This window comes from Pogonomyrmex barbatus, unplaced genomic scaffold, assembly GCF_055798465.1.
Source record: "Pogonomyrmex barbatus isolate J1 unplaced genomic scaffold, ASM5579846v1 scaffold18, whole genome shotgun sequence".
In the NCBI taxonomy this organism is placed as follows: Eukaryota; Metazoa; Arthropoda; class Insecta; order Hymenoptera; family Formicidae; genus Pogonomyrmex; species Pogonomyrmex barbatus.
This window is the reverse complement of record NW_028297114.1, coordinates 4,013,971-4,030,128: the sequence shown is the minus strand read 5'-3', so window position 1 is coordinate 4,030,128 and position 16,158 is coordinate 4,013,971. Positions and strand designations below refer to the sequence as shown.

Genomic DNA, 16,158 nt, shown 5'->3' with positions numbered 1-16,158 from the left:
TAATTACATTAGTACAATAACTACATTACAATAACTACATTTACTTTACACCTTCGATCACGCAAATAAATGAGAGGTAAAAAAGTACACAGTCGTAAACGTGTTCATTTCGACTCGGTCAAGCGTATCAAGGTGTAGGATATTCCTCGCTTTGCTGATCTCGTTGCGAGCGTGCATCCCGGTCAGAGGTGTGCAAAAGCCGAACGTCGTAAGTAACACCGTGCGCTCCTTATTCTCCACGTTCGTCGTGGCAGAGCAGCAGATGAGCCTCGCAACAATCCCATTACTTCGTCGTATTAAAACAAAGCGCCGCGCGCGAGGAGGATGGAACTTTTAAGAGCAACGGCGATGCCCCCAAGGATTTCAGGCTTCTCGCGAGCTATGAAACATCAACATCCGTAGCCCTGGAGCCACCGAGCACCGCGATATCCTCAGCGGGAAGGAAAGTCGGTTTATTTATTTCCGGCATGTGAGGCGCAGAACTGCAGCCGTCGCTGCCGCCGCCGCTGCCGCTGCCTCCTTCGAACCAAAGTTGCTCTTATCCTCGGGGGCTTTCTCATGTAATCGCAGATATAAATATTTGGTATGTGCCCGATTTCCTTCTCGTGACGACGGAAAACTCACGTTATCTCGCGAATAACCTTGAACGTCGGCTCCTCGGAAGCGGGCCATTAATTCTTGTCGGTCCCGCGAGTGCATTAACGAAATTCTCGGACAAATCATCGCTATGAATCGCAAGCGCGATTATCTAACTGTACGTTATATAAAACATTTACGAACATCCTTTTACATTTCTTAAATAGGAACGATCAGACGAGTTCCTATTTTAAGGTCACGAAGACCTTACGGTCGAATATAACGAATATAACGAATTCCACCGAGAGGGTTGTGCTTCACATATCCAGTTTTATGCAAATTTTACATCTCGTTAAAATATTTTCGGCTTTTTTCATTAAAATATTTAGATCTTCCAGTTAGTAGTTAGACTATAAAATTTTACGTACGACATAACGTAATATTACGCAATATAGTATAACAAGGTAGAATATATCGTAAATTCTTTTACGACGGATTCGCTTTTTTATTAACGTCCATTACATTTGTGGGAGTTGCATAAAGTTACAAAAGTTAATTTCTCGAATTGTTTGCTATTTTGGAAAATTCCAAGATAACTAAAAGTCGCTCGCGCGATCTAACATTTGTTATCCTGAATGTGAGGAAGTTTGATTAGATCGACTATTGAATTTTGCTACTCCGAGACGGTGCTACTGGCATGGAGTTGTCATTATTCACGCGCGATAAGATCTTTAATAAGACTCGTCAGTTTGCTTGCGCTGCTCGTTGCTCGGTCTTTTTTGCATCCGATCTGCGCGAAGTGTGAACCCGATCGCGAGAACCTACACGGCGCATCTTTCTTCTCGGCAGGCCGCCGATGTTACTCATCTCTCGCCATTGTTCCGTTCCGTCTGTATTCATCTATTTACCGTTCTCGTGCGGTCAGTGGAGTACAGCTGATCCGAGGAGAAAGAGAAGCCGGAGGCTACCGGATTACAATGAGAAAACGAACGGCCTTTCTCCGCGCCGTTGTACACAGGCACGCGGAAATCGGCGCAGGTGTGTACTATTTGCATAGACTTTGTACGATGGTTATGCGTCGCTAAGAGCATACGTACGATTTCTGCATGAAATCTCGACTTGAAAATAAGCCGACTTTCATCTCTGGATCGACGGTGTCCAACGCTGTACTGTAAACGCTATACTGTTGACGCTTAAGTAAATATTGTAAATTAATTCTAAGAGAAATGCACACAGCGTCAGTCTGTTCATTTTTAATTTCAACTGACCTTCCTTCCCCATCTATATATGTAATTATCTTTTGTAAAATTCAAAATTTTATTATAACAAACTTGTGGAATTTCACATCCATCATATCAACAGGAATAATTGTAAAATTAGATTACTCGTAATGTATCTCTTTATATTAACGTTTTCATTATAATAATACTAATTTTAACAAAATATAATTTTAGTATAAATTAGATAATTGAGATTATGAAGATTGGTATTATAAAATTCACAAACGCAGCATGTGTATGTGTTTTATTTTGAAAATTCATTTATTCGTTTATTCCATTCCCTCAAATTTGATTTTCCTCATTTTGATTTATTAAATGCAATCACAAAATAAATAATAACAATTTCACAATAATTTTGAATGTTTATTTTGTAATATAATTACACGGCGAATAAAAAAATAATTCTTTTTATTTAAAAACAGATCACGAACCGCATATTTGATGAACTTTAGCTTTTTATTTTTTATAAAATCGTTTTCTTTCTCTAGATAATTAACAGTCAGATGAATCTCACGTTATATATATTTTCACGGTAATTGAATTCTTTCCGGAATTATTTCTCCGTTATATTAGTTTTTGCAGCTTTAGAAGTCCGCTCGTCGCGGAATGGAACACCGACGAGGTCGACCGCGAGAGTAGACAAATGTGAGTTACGATAACCGAGTTTCCCGCCGTATGGAAGCATCGAAGACGAGAATAAAACACCGTCGAGTCCCTGCCCGATCGAGGGAGGATCGAAGCCGTACGGCGAGCGTACACCTCGCGGGGTGAAATTTCAGTTTTCGCGAGACGGACATTTATTTCGATCCGCTGCGGCCGTAGAACGCGATGCACGGCAAATATGCGCGCGCGTCCCGCATGAATATTTACATCCAGATGGTGTACATAAATAGTACTCAACGAAAAAATGGGTTAGACCCGGGTACACCCACCCGCGCCATAGATATCCGCCGGAAGCGGTCACAAATTCTCCGAGTCTCGCGGCACAACCGCATTGCGCATAACTCTCCTCTCTGGACTTCCCACCCCCTCCCCCTCCTTCCCTCTCCGTCGTCGTTCGCTTCCTCTCCCGCTCGCTCGCTCGCTCGCTCTTTCAACCCGCGGCTATCTCCTGAATTGTATAAATGAATTTATTTTCATTATGGTTGATACCCCTACCTGGAAAATTAAACGCTGGCGATGCGCCATCGTACATAATATACATACGTAATGATGATTATGATAATAACTTACCGATGTGCGTGCGTGTGTATAGCATAATTAGTACTTAGCATGGATCAAATTTTTTTCCTTTTTCTAAATTTCTGAATTTCTAATGCTTAGCATAGATATCAGATATTTTAAATCCGCCTAAATGTAATTTTATTAAGTGCATTTCCAGATAAATCACTAATTGTTATATTTATTGACTATAATGTTTCATACATTACAATAACGTTTTATCATTAACATTAACGATAGTTAAAAAGATATTTGGGACATCGGACCAAGGTGAGTCTCGATATTTTTGTGGCAATTACGTCAAACTTATTTCATTGTTCGCGACGTTGAGCGACGTTAATGAGACGAATGATATTCTTTTGTGGAACGGTTTCTCTGAAAGAGAATAAGATCGTATCACTCTCTACGTCATTTTTCCAACCATCTTGATAAATAAAAGCGCTTGATAAATAATGTTCGCAAACGATATAATAAATCCAAAAAAGTAGCTAACTACGCTTTGATTATAAAAAAAAAAAAAAAACGTTAAAAATAAACACGCAGATAGACTTTCGTCTCCTCGAAATTCCAACGACAGTTTATGACAAATAACATCTACTTTATTGTCACATTTATGACGAATGGCGGATTACGCGTATGCACGAGTGAAATATCGCTTTTATCGGGCCAATCGTCGTCGTAGCCCCCCATTTGCCATTTTGGGGTCACGTATTACCCCATTCGCTGGCGCGCGTTTACGTTCTTCCTATATTTTACACGTATCCAGTGCTCTAATTTCTCTGCACTCTAATCTCTCGAATCTCCCTGCGTATACATATACATTCTACTTTCAGAACGTGACGATAAATTGGATTCCCAAATACGGTCCCCGGGGTGTTCTTAATTCTAGATAATCAAAATTAACGAGATTATTTTTGTAAAAACTGAATTAATGAAGAAAAGAGGATTTCTGGGATTTTTTTGGAATAAAAACGAAAATAAGTCGCAAAGTAATAAACGGACCGTATATGTAATATATTAGATATTACAAACTTTAATTAAGATTTTTCTCATTTTTCTAACAGCAATTTAAATATTATGCGCGGAACGTAATATTATTTACGTTTTTTAATAATTTCTCTTGCGCTCCCTCTCTCTTTCTTCATTTATCTATCCATCTCCATCTCTGTTATTTATTAGTAACTTTATCTATCCATTTATCTATCCATCTCCATCTCTATTATTTATTAGTAGTCTATTGTTAGAGAAAACATATAAAAATAGACTGAAAGTTTATTGCAAATATGACCTATTATATATCTATATTTCTCATCTGTTGGTTTCTGTTGTTTGTATTTATCTCTTCTATTTCTTACTTTACTTCTAGTACGGCTACGTAACGATTCCTCAGACTTCTTCAGTTCGTCCATCACGTACTTGGTATCCTCGGTTTCCATCCGCGAATCTCGACTATCGCCATAAATGCTCACGCAGATCGTTCTCGGATGTTCGCTTTTGTCGCTTGTCAAGCTGATCTAAACGAAAAGATCCAATACGTGCAAGGAAGGAAATAAGGATTGTTACATTGCCAAGGAATTCTGCTCCAATTTGACATACGGCATAAAGGCGGAAAAGAATAGCTCTTACTTTAGATTCATCTGAGCAACAACGTCTTCGGGCGGGTTGACGAAAGGGTTTCTTGAGGCGAAGACAGCAAATTGCGAACGGAAAGATCAAAAAGAACATCACATTCAAGAAGAATTCCGCTTTCCTGCAGAACGCATTCGTCGAATCACACGCCACGTATACTTGACTATATATTTTTACTTGACTATTTATTCTATTGTACTACAGCTATCTTATTGTGTACCTGCAGCATATTCTAACGGTTCTTTTGCGTGTGTCTGGATGTACAGGCGCGCCATGTTCATCCCTTATCACATACTTATATTTTAATTCTCGTTCAAAGTACTCTGACATTCTATCAGTTTTCAATAGAGAATCCAAACCCCAACGACCTACCAACGGTACGTACAAGCCGATCAACCATTTCAGGAAACCTAGAAAAAAGTATCTCGATATTCATATTATCATTATGAATATTAAAAATTAATTAGATCGCATAATTCTAAGATAAAACGATTAAACTGTAGAAATATTATGAGTTAAATATGAACTCTGCGAAAACTTGGTTGGAAATTTTGGTAAAAAAAAAAATTAAAAATACAATGCGATAAAATATTTTGGGTTGGGGAAAATTATAAGAATTAAAAGAATAGAAAAATTAAAAGAATAGAACTTCGAAAATTTGATATATAAAAGTAGAAACTGTTAAGTAAAATAATTATACAATTACTGACCCATGAAAACCAAGAGCAACATTGATAAGACAACGAAGAGTAGGATGTTTACGATTTCAAAAATTCTGTGGGAGGGTGCAGGGATGGAACCGCGAAATCCAGCGGCGTGATAAAGTTCCAGTGACATCGGTCTGCAGTCTGTGCCACGCGCATCACTCACGCACACACATAAGCAATGCAGCATGCAGGAGCAACGATCCATTTTCCGTATTTTTATTCTTCTGGTGGCCACCAGTTCTCCGAGACGATTTAACAATTGCACTGGAAACGCAACCGTTCAACGCAACGTTTGCTCGAATACGTATAATTTTTAACATATATTTCGCGCGGTGTGACAATAGCGTGTATATCCAATATTCTACAATTCAATAACTTTACGGTAAAAATCAAATCAATTTCTTCTCCTTCTAAAAAAAAAAAAATTCGTAAAAAGATCAATCAATTCAAGATAAAAAACTATCAAATTGTCTTAGATTAAGAATTTTTAATTTTGCTTTTACGTAAAGATGTGGATTTTTGAAATGATATTTTTGACATTAGATCGTTAGATTTACCAGAACAATAAAATTCGTTTATGGGTAGCTCGCCGTGGAGGTCCAAGCTCACTGTTTGATCCTGTCGAGGTTGAATTATCTTTCTAGAAAACGTAGCGTTCATCCAAGACTTAGGAAGATTATCGGGACATTTTGCAATTCTTGACCGATAAGACATTGAAATTAGTCTTATGTTGCTCATCACAATTGTTATCACAGTGTGATCAAGTGCCGTGCTGTCTATGTGCACTTCACTAATACAACCTAGAGATCTAAGATACAAAGATATTAAACTTAAAAAAGATATTAAAGATTATGATTTAATTGAAAATTATAATGGAGTATCTGTAACATTTTTATTATATTACATATTAATTATTTTTAATCTATATTAAACATTTGCAATTTATCTGAGAAATTCAGAAAATTATATCGAAGCATAGATTTTATTAGTAATTAATTTTATTTATAAAATATTGTTATATAGGATTGTTAGTGATCGAGGAAAAATCGGGAGAAGTCAGGGAATCAAGAAATTTATTCGTCTAAAATAAAATTAAATTACTGTAATACCAATTCTAAATTTAAACTTTATCTCTTCAAAAATTATTAAATAAAATTTTTAAAATTATTTCAAAGAAGCATTGTTATAAACATTTTTATGATCTTTTAATTTTGCAGCGAGCGATTTGCATTAACGAGTATAATTAAAAGTTACGTTTTATTTTGTCATTTTCTATTTTCTATTGTACATATTTGTTAACAATTAATTAAAATTTTAATATTCTCTTTTTTATTTTATTATGTGCTTCTTTTAATTAATTCCAGATTTTCCAAAAAATGAGCGAAAAAAACCGAAAAAAATCAGAGAATATTTTTTTCAATTTCGCTAACAACCGTTATACGATTCTTTTAATATTTACGTAGTCTATTTATTGAAATATTGATATAATCATTCATTGATTTTTCTATTCACTACTAGCAACATTAGATATAAACTTCTTTCAAAGAAAAAATATTTCAGTCAACTGTGAGCGGAAGTCATTCGGAACAATCATAAAATCAGATTACGAGGGAATTAGCGCGCGAAGCGTAAGCGAACTGGTTAGTTGGTAATCTCAGTCGTCTAGCTAGGGGTAGATAGATATCGCTCCTCTCGAGACTCACCCTCCCACGGGCGCGGCATTGTAACCCGCCTCGACTTCGATGTCGATCGCAGACACGTGCGGCGAATGGTACTCCAGAGCGAGGAACTCGTGACTTCCGCTTCCGTTCGCGCTGTACTTGATGGGCTCGCTCGGCACGGATGCGAAATTGCTCAAGAAGTAGCAACCAGGTCGCCCGGCCGCGCGAGCTTCCTGTCGACATGTGACACTAGATCGAACAGCGTCCCGACCTTCGACAGCCGGCTGGCGGAAATGTTCGCGGGTATGCGAGGTGGTTTCCGGCGTATGTTCGTGACGCACCGATAAACTCCGCCGATGACGAATTATAGTTCACGCGGTTCTGAAGTTTGACGGGTGAAATCTAATCCGTACATCTTGTCCCTTCCCGATGAAAAAGAGTTTCCATTTATAAGCTTTCGCTCGCGATCTTTTTAATATGTCAATGTTGAAATAGGGACAGACTCTTACTGAAATTACAATTTATATGTTTACAAAAGTAGACTCGAGCAGTTAGTGTGCATCGATCAAATTTTTTAAGCGAGTTTTTTTCAAGTGAAAATTACTCGAGACTGAAAGCATTGATTAAAATATAAAACTGTAAAAACTGTCTCGGTTGGATCCTCCCGTGCATCGTAAAAGTCCGATGTACAATGCGTCGTTTCGTAGAATGAATTTCAGGAGAAAAATCGCGAATTCGCGATACAATAATTCGGAACATAACAACGGGCGTCGCAGCGACGCTCGCTGCGAACATTTATGAACGCGAGACAGATTTCGGTATTTCGCCCAAAACGAGACGGTTCGAATTCCTCGTCTCGCGTATCACAGGGACGGCAAAAATCCGCGCTGTCCCTCCCCCCTCCCCCTCCCCCTCCCCCTCCCCCTTCCCCTCCCCGCCCCGGTGACCGATTTGTATGCGACTGTCCATTCGCGTCGCCGGGACAAATCTCCTCTCGCAACGCTTTATACGAGTATAAGTATTAAATTCGTGCGCGATAAATCATGTTACACGGCGGGCGAGCCGCACTTAAAAGCGTCTCGCGCTCGCTCGCACGAAGCGGGACGAACGCGGGACGACCGCGGATAGCCCGAGGATAGCCCGAGGACAGACCGTTTCCAGTGTTGTTTCATTTATTGCACCTGTCACACGTACCGCGTCGCGCCTACGGTAGGCCAGCGGTTGATTTTTCAAACAGGTTCCTTTGACACGTCTGCACCGATCCGGTTGCCCCACGAACGCCGCGAATCCTACGCCCGCTTTGTCACACTCGTTTCCACTCTCGTTGACGCTGCTCGCTGGCACCACGAGATACTCACTCGAATCCCCTACATCAAACACCAAAATATTGTCATTTAACGAAATATTTTACATTAAGTTCATTACACACTATATATTGTGTCGACATCTTTACAAAGTCTAGTGACATTAATTATTTTTTTCTCTCTTTGATAGATTTTTAAAATTTTTATTACGAATTTTATTAATCAGTGTAGTATTAAAAAATTGAAATTTTGCTACATATTTGCTACATATATGCATATTTCAATTTTGCATTATTCGCATTATTGCAATCATTGCATCATTTGCAATATTCCGCTATTTAAAAACGTTGATTAAATTTTTAATAAATAAGGAAAGATTGAAATTTAAACGAGATTGCATTTTCGTTGTATCTTAAGTAAAATATATTTTTATGTCTGTTTAATTACGGATAAAAATCGTTAACTTTCTTGTAAATATTAAATAATTATTTACTCTCCGTTTCATATGACATTTTCCGTAACAAAATTCACAATTTTGAGAGAAAGGCAGTGAAGCGTTCTGAGTTCGATACCCTCGGCAAAATATTCAGAGCCTTTTGATGTCACTGACGGTACCAAAAGACGATCATGAACGACATCCAAATTAGGAATCTCGTTTTCTTCCCGCCTCAGCATTTTCACTTCCTTGTAAGCGAAAGCGATCGTATCTCGACTGCCTCTATGATGCCTGTTGAACGTGCCCAATCTGATGGCATAAACGACCTGTCTAGCGTGAAGTTTATTGGGCCGCTTCGAACATCGCTCGGATGCGTATTTAACCGCGTGACTCTCACCTGACTACGGAATCTCCGGTGAGATCCTTCCAATAAGTCGTCCCGTTTGCTAAAGTGCGTTTCTCGTAAACCTGAAGGTACACCGTGTGCTCGACGACAGGCTCCTCCAACCGATACACGGAATACCTAAAGAATTTCCTTGGCGTTTACTTTTATCGAATCTTAATAATTTCGAAGTAATGAAAATTCATAATCGGTTCATAGAAAATCGATTTGGTACACGTGAAGCTATATGATGAATATCGAAGATGTCTTCGTATCGATTATCTGTTAATTAATTTACGACACGTCAGCTGCAGAGGCCATCGGAAGGGCGAAACAAAGCACTCATCTTCGCTTTTGTTGCGTCTATGGTCTACAATTGTTGCTGCGTGTAGCATTGTGAGAACTGAAAATAAGTGATCGAGAGCCATCGGCCGTCATTTTAATGTTTTAATAAACCGTTGGCCCATGTCGCTATTATATGCATGATCGCCTCACAATATTTTTAATAAACTTTATTGACAGATAAAACAACACCCTCCATAAATGAGGCAAAAGTTTTCTGTTATTTGTTAAATAATTTTCACATTATTTTCACTCGCATTATTTTCACTCGGTGAATTTACAGAAATAATACGTTACGTATACATTTTATATTTTGAAATTCACAGTTTTTATATGAAAAATCATATATTCTCTGTGTTTTCTGCCTCCGTTTATTTATCACAATTTAAAATTACGTCTTTCAAAATTGCATCACATTTTCTTCATATTTTATAACGCAACTGCGAGCTCGCCAACTTTGGGATTGATGAACGTGAAAAAAAAAAAAAAAAAAAAAAAAAAGGAAAAAAAAGGAAAAGATTCGCCTTTCGCTGCATTCCGTTTCTCGATAAAACAAACGTTATACTCGACATGAATCACAGTTCAGTCCGCGATCCCCTTAAATCCCCATAGGCGACCTACCATAAATCACTAAAGCGCAAACAATGCGCGGACTCGAGATATTTGGCCGCATCGATATTCGGCGGGTGTCGGCGATCCGTGCAATCTTGACCACCGCGGATTTGCGCCGATCCGGGATCGACTTCCGATCCATCGACCGTCCGACTTCCGTCCGTCCGGCTTCCGTGCCGTCTCGCGTTTCTTCCCGTGGACCTGCGAAAGTTCCCGAATTTTCGTCTCTCCCCGGCGACGTGGCGTCGCGAAAATCTTGCCGCGGCGTCATCGGTGTCATACTCCAACTCGAGAGACGTCATTAATAAGTGTCTCTTGAAACGCCGCTGGTTTTCAGTCTCTGAAATATCCTTCACCCGCTGACTGCCTTTCTTCCTCTTCTTTTTCCGCCGCCGCTTTGTCTTTCCCTTCGTCGGACTGGAGGCTTTCTGTCGCTTCCTACGTACGCGATTATCTTTCCGGAAATCGCGACGCTCGCTGACGTCTCGTTTCTTGTTCGGAATGCTACGAGACAATGCGAAATTACAGGATCTGTCAGATAGAAATAATAGGGCTAATTATATAGAACATTTATGGAAAATGTAGAAGTTTTCTTCGTCGAAATGCTTGAAGCTTCTAAATGAAATTAATGAGTTTGTTAAAAGTGAACGTTATAAGTAATTCCGTTAAAATATATTAAAATATTTTATCTAATATTAATTAAGATATTTATGGATTGTTTATTATAATATTTTAATAAATCATTGATGCCATTATGTGCATAATTGCTTTACAATATTTTTAATAACCTTTGTTAACAAGTAAAACAACACGCTTTCCGTAACAAATGGAGCAAAAATTTTCTGCTCTTTGTTGAATAATGAACGGTGAAATTTACAAAACTAAACTTTTGTACTTTTTATTATTAATATTATTATTATTATTTGTATATTGCTTAATATTATTATTTGCCCAATTTTTCTAAAGTTAATCTCATTGTTTCTTCGTAACATACTTTATACGTTTATCTACGATTTCTTTGCCGATTCTAGAAGCGCCAGCATTATCCTTCATGAAGGAGGAAGTTGACGAATGTCGAATCGCATTTCCCGAGGACTCTTCTCTTCCTAACGAACTTAATCCGCCTCTGACGGTAGATAAAGCATCGTCGGTCGAAAGTTTTGCCAGAGGGCCATTTCCGGCGACGTTCCCTTCGATCTTAAACGAATCACTTCTACCGCTAACGAGATTTGGGTCAGGTGGGCGGTTAATCTTGCCGCGGACGCGCCGAAATACGACTTTTCCCGGCGTTGCAGTTCCGCCCGGCACTTCGCACGATTCCCGTAGTTTCTTATCGATCGACAGTCGCTGCGTGGCCGCCCAATGTTCCCCGATCCAATCTCCCGGAGGACCTCCTCTCGTGGAGCGGTTAAGCAATTTCGTTCTCGTTTCGGCGGGCCGATCTGATACTGCCGCCTCCTTCGACTTCGAGCATTCGGTCCGATTCTCTCTCGCGATTCTTTCTAATAAAGCATCTCGCGAGACGTCGATATCGCGCGGAAATATCGGCCTGACGGTATCGTTCCCGACACCCGTCGATTTCGACCGCTGAAATCCGACGCCCTTGCGCTTTGCCAAAGATTCCTCCCGAGAAGATCCGATCTTTTTATCCTCCGTGAAATTTGTCGCGGAAGTAATTCCTTGTTTACCGAAGTGAAGTCGATCGGCGGAACTTCGATCTTGGCCCCGCGGCCGAAGTGAAGACGAACCACTCGTTTGGCCGTCGTCCAATCGAGATTTCCTTTCATCCGAATCTTCCTTTGAAACGTTAAGGAAAACGTTCGAATTTTGTTTTACACCCGTTAGATCGGCACTCGTATTTTTCCGAGAGGCGTCTTTGCGAGGCGACTTTCGTGCGAGCTCGTAAAATAGAAAGGACTTGGGAGGCGTCGTGAAGAGGATCGGGCTCGATAAAGTGGAGGCGTACACTTCTCTTTCCGTGGAAATCTCAGAAAGCGTGGATAGTTCTTCATCCTTGAACGCTTCATCGGAAGAGGTTGGCAAGGTGGACGCCGCCGGATGAGACGGTGCTCCAGTAAAGGACTCGAAAGTACCGCCCGAGAGCGATGATTTCTCGCGTATCCTTTCCGTGATTGTTGATCGCCACTCGACGGTCGCAAGATCCTGCCTCGTTCTTTCCGATCTTATTGTCGTTCTATCGGCAGTATTTTTCTGCTCTTCAACGTGACTCGAAGCATTAATAATCACGCTCTTCGCGTGAATCATCGTCTCGCCGAACTGAGTCTTAGGACAAAGAGAATCCTCGTCCTCCATGACGATTCTTAGTAGTTTCATCATGAATCTCACGATGGCCATCATATTTCGCACGCGAGTTGCATTGATCGATTCACAGCCGCATTTATCGTACGTCTCGTTTTTTGTGCGTCCACTCGCAGCTTCTTGAACGTCGTTCTGCAATTGTGTTGAAGACGGTGAAGACCTCATGGTTACCGCATTCCGCTCGTTTACAGTTGTTTCGTAGAATCTTGGTGGAAAAGTTTCAGCGGGACCTTGATAATTGCTCGAAGTTCGCAACTCTCGCGAAGTCGTGTCCGTAATTTCGAGCTTTCGAATTGTCGCGGGCATTCTGTAACAACCGCCGGAAGTAGCGTTTCGTGAATCGTCACAAGGGTAACACGTTGTCCCGCTTTCCTCGACATTCGGCTTCTCGATTCTTATGTGCACCAACGGCACGATATGAATATTGGACATATTCGATGGCTCAATCCCGATCGAATCATATCGATTTGTTTCGATCGATGTAGAATCATCGAATGGTTCGTCATTTATATTCTGATCTTTTAAATCTTTGTTTTTGACGAGGACGGACTCCAAAACGTCCGGGAAATATACCGAACTCGCGGATGAACGTGAATCAAATTTGCCTACCGTCTCCTTGCCACTTTGCTTGGAAATTATTTTTCCGATATTTGTCCTCTCCATTTTTTTGTTCATTACAGTCGATGGTGATTTCGAATAATCCAGTAGAAATACCTGTTTGGCCGATCTCAAGTTTCTATTATATTTATCTAAACGTTTTCTAATTCGAGACGGATTTTTTTTCATCATTTTTCCTTCTTGCCTGCTTCTTCGCGCCAGCTCGAGAAGCTTCTCACGAGACTTTATCGCGACTTCCTTCGCGTTAGTCTTTCTGGTTTCTCGACTTTCGCCTGATATTGTATCCAGTGTATGACTCGCCTCGTCATTTGCACATTCGCTTATGGCCGAGAGATCAAACGTGGATTCCACGTTTGAATCATCCAGAGGGAGATTAATAGTGGTAGTTTCAATCGCCTCGATAGTGTTCGGCAATCCTGTGGAAACCGAAGACTGTGTTGCCGAAGATCCATCAGGAATGGCATCAAAGCTTATCAGCATCGGCGTCTGATTGAAGCCGTACATCTGAATCCTTCCAATTAGTGAAATTCTGACGCTTCCTTCATTCGACGGATCTTGCGATGAATTAACATTCGATGATATTCTTCCCGCGCTTAATACATTTTGATTATTCATAGCAGAGGAACTCACAACTTTTCTCATATCAAGTATCAGCTGAGTTCTGTTGGGAGATTCAGTTTTTAAATTACGTTCATTGTTCTTTTGGCGAAGCGAAAATGGCTCCTCGTTAACCTCTTCGTACGCCCAGGAGTTTCTTAAAATATTTTTAGAATTATCGAAACTTTCTTCCTGTACAGAGATATTATTATCGGCAGTGCCTTGGCTAGATTTTTCTTTTGCTTCGAGAGGAACTTCCAACATCTTATCGTCATTGAAGCTTGCAAGATCGGTCGATTCGGGAATAATTTCGCGCGGACTTTCTTGAGAGTCTGTACTCTTATCCTTAACTTTCTTCTCATTGTTTCTGTAATTGCTATTGTAATTAATGGTTAATTGCCTTAGTACATAAGCATATTGGTAATTTAAATAGAAGCTATTTTTATATGAATTCTATATCAGCTAAAATAATTACCGCGTATTTTTTTTTCTTTTTTTTTTTTTAATTAAGCCCTTTTATTGCAACTTAATTTTTTGTGTCGCTTTTCCACATTCCCGACATATAATTTTAATATCGTTACAAGCATAATAATCAATAATCGGTAGCACGAATAATCAATGCTTTTGAGAATTTAATTACACGACAAAATTATAAAGGATTATGGAGAAAAATGACTCTTTTCACAAAAATAAAATCGGATATTTAATTACTCTATGCATTATAGATTACTATATAAAGGTACATTTTCTACGTTAATGAGAATTCTGTCTGCGTCAAAATTAATGTCAGTACTAATAACCTTGAGATTGCCTCTTCGCTGTTCGCCTGCGTATCGTCGGAAAGCATCGATGTATCACGGACAGCAACTGTTCCTTCCTTTGGTATCACGTTTCGTGCAACATCGGTATTCTCATTTACCAATCGATCCATCTCGATCGATAATTTCCGCGAATCTCGATCCTCGCTTAGGCCAGACTGATCCTCGAGGTACGATAAATCATCCCTCCTGGCGATGGCTTCATTATCATTCACCGAGTCATTCTCTCTGTCCGTCTCGCTTTCACCGTTCGCGTAATATTCGTCGTCGGCATCCTCGATGCAGTCGGATCTTCCACTCGACAGCAGTCGTCTGCCCGATCGATGCCAATCCGGTGACAGTCGATCGATGCGTTTCTCATTTTTCACGATACTCCTCCCGTTACTCGCCTCGTCCGACACCAACGGTAACATCCCATTTTTTATTTTATCAATTATTCCGCGGACGGTGTCGTACGCTTTGCCTCGAGGACGTCGCGGATGTCCCTTCCCGGCGGGAATGCGACGACGGGAATACATCCGGAAATTCATCCGGAAATTCGCGGGATTTTCATTAATCTTTCCCGTGCCCTCGCGTCTCTGTCGCGCGGCGGAGAAGGTCGGCGGGATCTTTTTATCGGCACTTTTAGCCGCAACGTCGGGCCCGCGCGTCTCGCTCTTATCGTCCGCCATCATCAATTTCACACCGCGAATGACAGTATTCGTTTCACGACTTTTGACCCGGTCTTCCCCGGGACTTTTTGCGCGACTCGGTAATATTCTGCCCGCGGATGATTTCTCCCGCGGTCTCTCGGCGTGATCCAACAAATCGCTCGCGCTCGCGGTTCTTGCGTTCTCCAGCACGTTCATCGCGATTTTTCGCACCACCGCCGTTCCTCCGTCCATTTCGGCCATCACTCGCTCGTACGTCCGTTTCTCCGATCTCCGATTTTCTATTTCCATCCTTTCGCGCATCGATCCGGAAAGATCCTTTCGCGACGCTGAAATTTTTGCCAAGCTCGAAGACGAAATTCCGAGTGACGTCGACGTGGCTGCACGATCCTGCGAAGAAATGTCCTTGTCGAAATTACTAATTGCATCGTCTTTCGCGTAACGCAACTTTAAAAGAGTGAAGTTTCTAGGATAACTTGGCATATCTCGTTCCTTATCTTGCGCGTCCGAATTGAAATTATCTTTAATGATACGAAGCCCGACATTACGTGCCACAATATCTTGAAGAGCGGCATTGAGCTTTTGTGTCTGATCCCGACTTTCGCGACTGTGTCGAGAGGATCCTCGGCTCGTAGGATAATCCAATTCATCGGCTAATCTTTTTTCAATTCTAGGAGGTAATTCAGTTGGCTCCGCTCTATCCCAAGATTTTTCGTTTTTATTCAAAGCCGTTCTTCCGTTCAGTCGAGCCTCTTCATCTTCACCCCTGTAGAAGATGGAGAGATCGCGATCACCTGCCACACGAATAAAATCCGTTCCCTTGCCTCTCGTCCGCGTGACATCGGAAGAAACAGTTGATGAAGTCCATCCTGAAGAAGAGTTCTGGAAATAATCCATCTTCGACTTGTAGCGCTGCTTCTTCTTTCCTCCTTCAACCTTTTGAGTAGATTTAGATGGGTTTGCTGCGATTACCTGCTGCTCTTCTGTAGTACGATACCAAGGATGA

General features: G+C 40.7%; 3 protein-coding genes across 3 annotated transcripts; all 3 read right to left on the bottom strand.

Annotated features, from left to right (window-relative positions):
* Positions 1-4,153: 4,153 nt before the first annotated feature.
* LOC112552940 (uncharacterized) lies at positions 4,154-6,237 on the bottom strand. The gene is made up of 5 exons (XM_089075188.1): positions 5,971-6,237; positions 5,417-5,677; positions 4,927-5,116; positions 4,704-4,827; positions 4,154-4,591 (listed from the first exon to the last, which is right to left on the bottom strand). The coding sequence occupies exons 1-5, from the start codon at positions 6,149-6,151 to the stop codon at positions 4,304-4,306; spliced, it is 1,044 nt and encodes a 347-aa protein (XP_088931314.1). The 5' UTR covers positions 6,152-6,237; the 3' UTR covers positions 4,154-4,303.
* A 122-nt stretch (positions 6,238-6,359) lies between these two features.
* Positions 6,360-9,663, bottom strand: LOC148937001 (uncharacterized). The gene is made up of 5 exons (XM_089075197.1): positions 9,653-9,663; positions 9,212-9,337; positions 8,951-9,123; positions 8,269-8,459; positions 6,360-7,307 (listed from the first exon to the last, which is right to left on the bottom strand). The coding sequence occupies exons 1-5, from the start codon at positions 9,661-9,663 to the stop codon at positions 7,113-7,115; spliced, it is 696 nt and encodes a 231-aa protein (XP_088931323.1). The 3' UTR covers positions 6,360-7,112.
* Positions 9,664-10,155: 492 nt separating this feature from the next.
* LOC148937000 (uncharacterized) lies at positions 10,156-14,270 on the bottom strand. Its single transcript, XM_089075191.1, has 2 exons — positions 11,145-14,270; positions 10,156-10,654 (listed from the first exon to the last, which is right to left on the bottom strand). Exons 1-2 carry the CDS (start codon positions 13,946-13,948, stop codon positions 10,156-10,158), a joined length of 3,303 nt encoding a protein of 1,100 aa, XP_088931317.1. The 5' UTR covers positions 13,949-14,270.
* Positions 14,271-16,158: the final 1,888 nt, after the last annotated feature.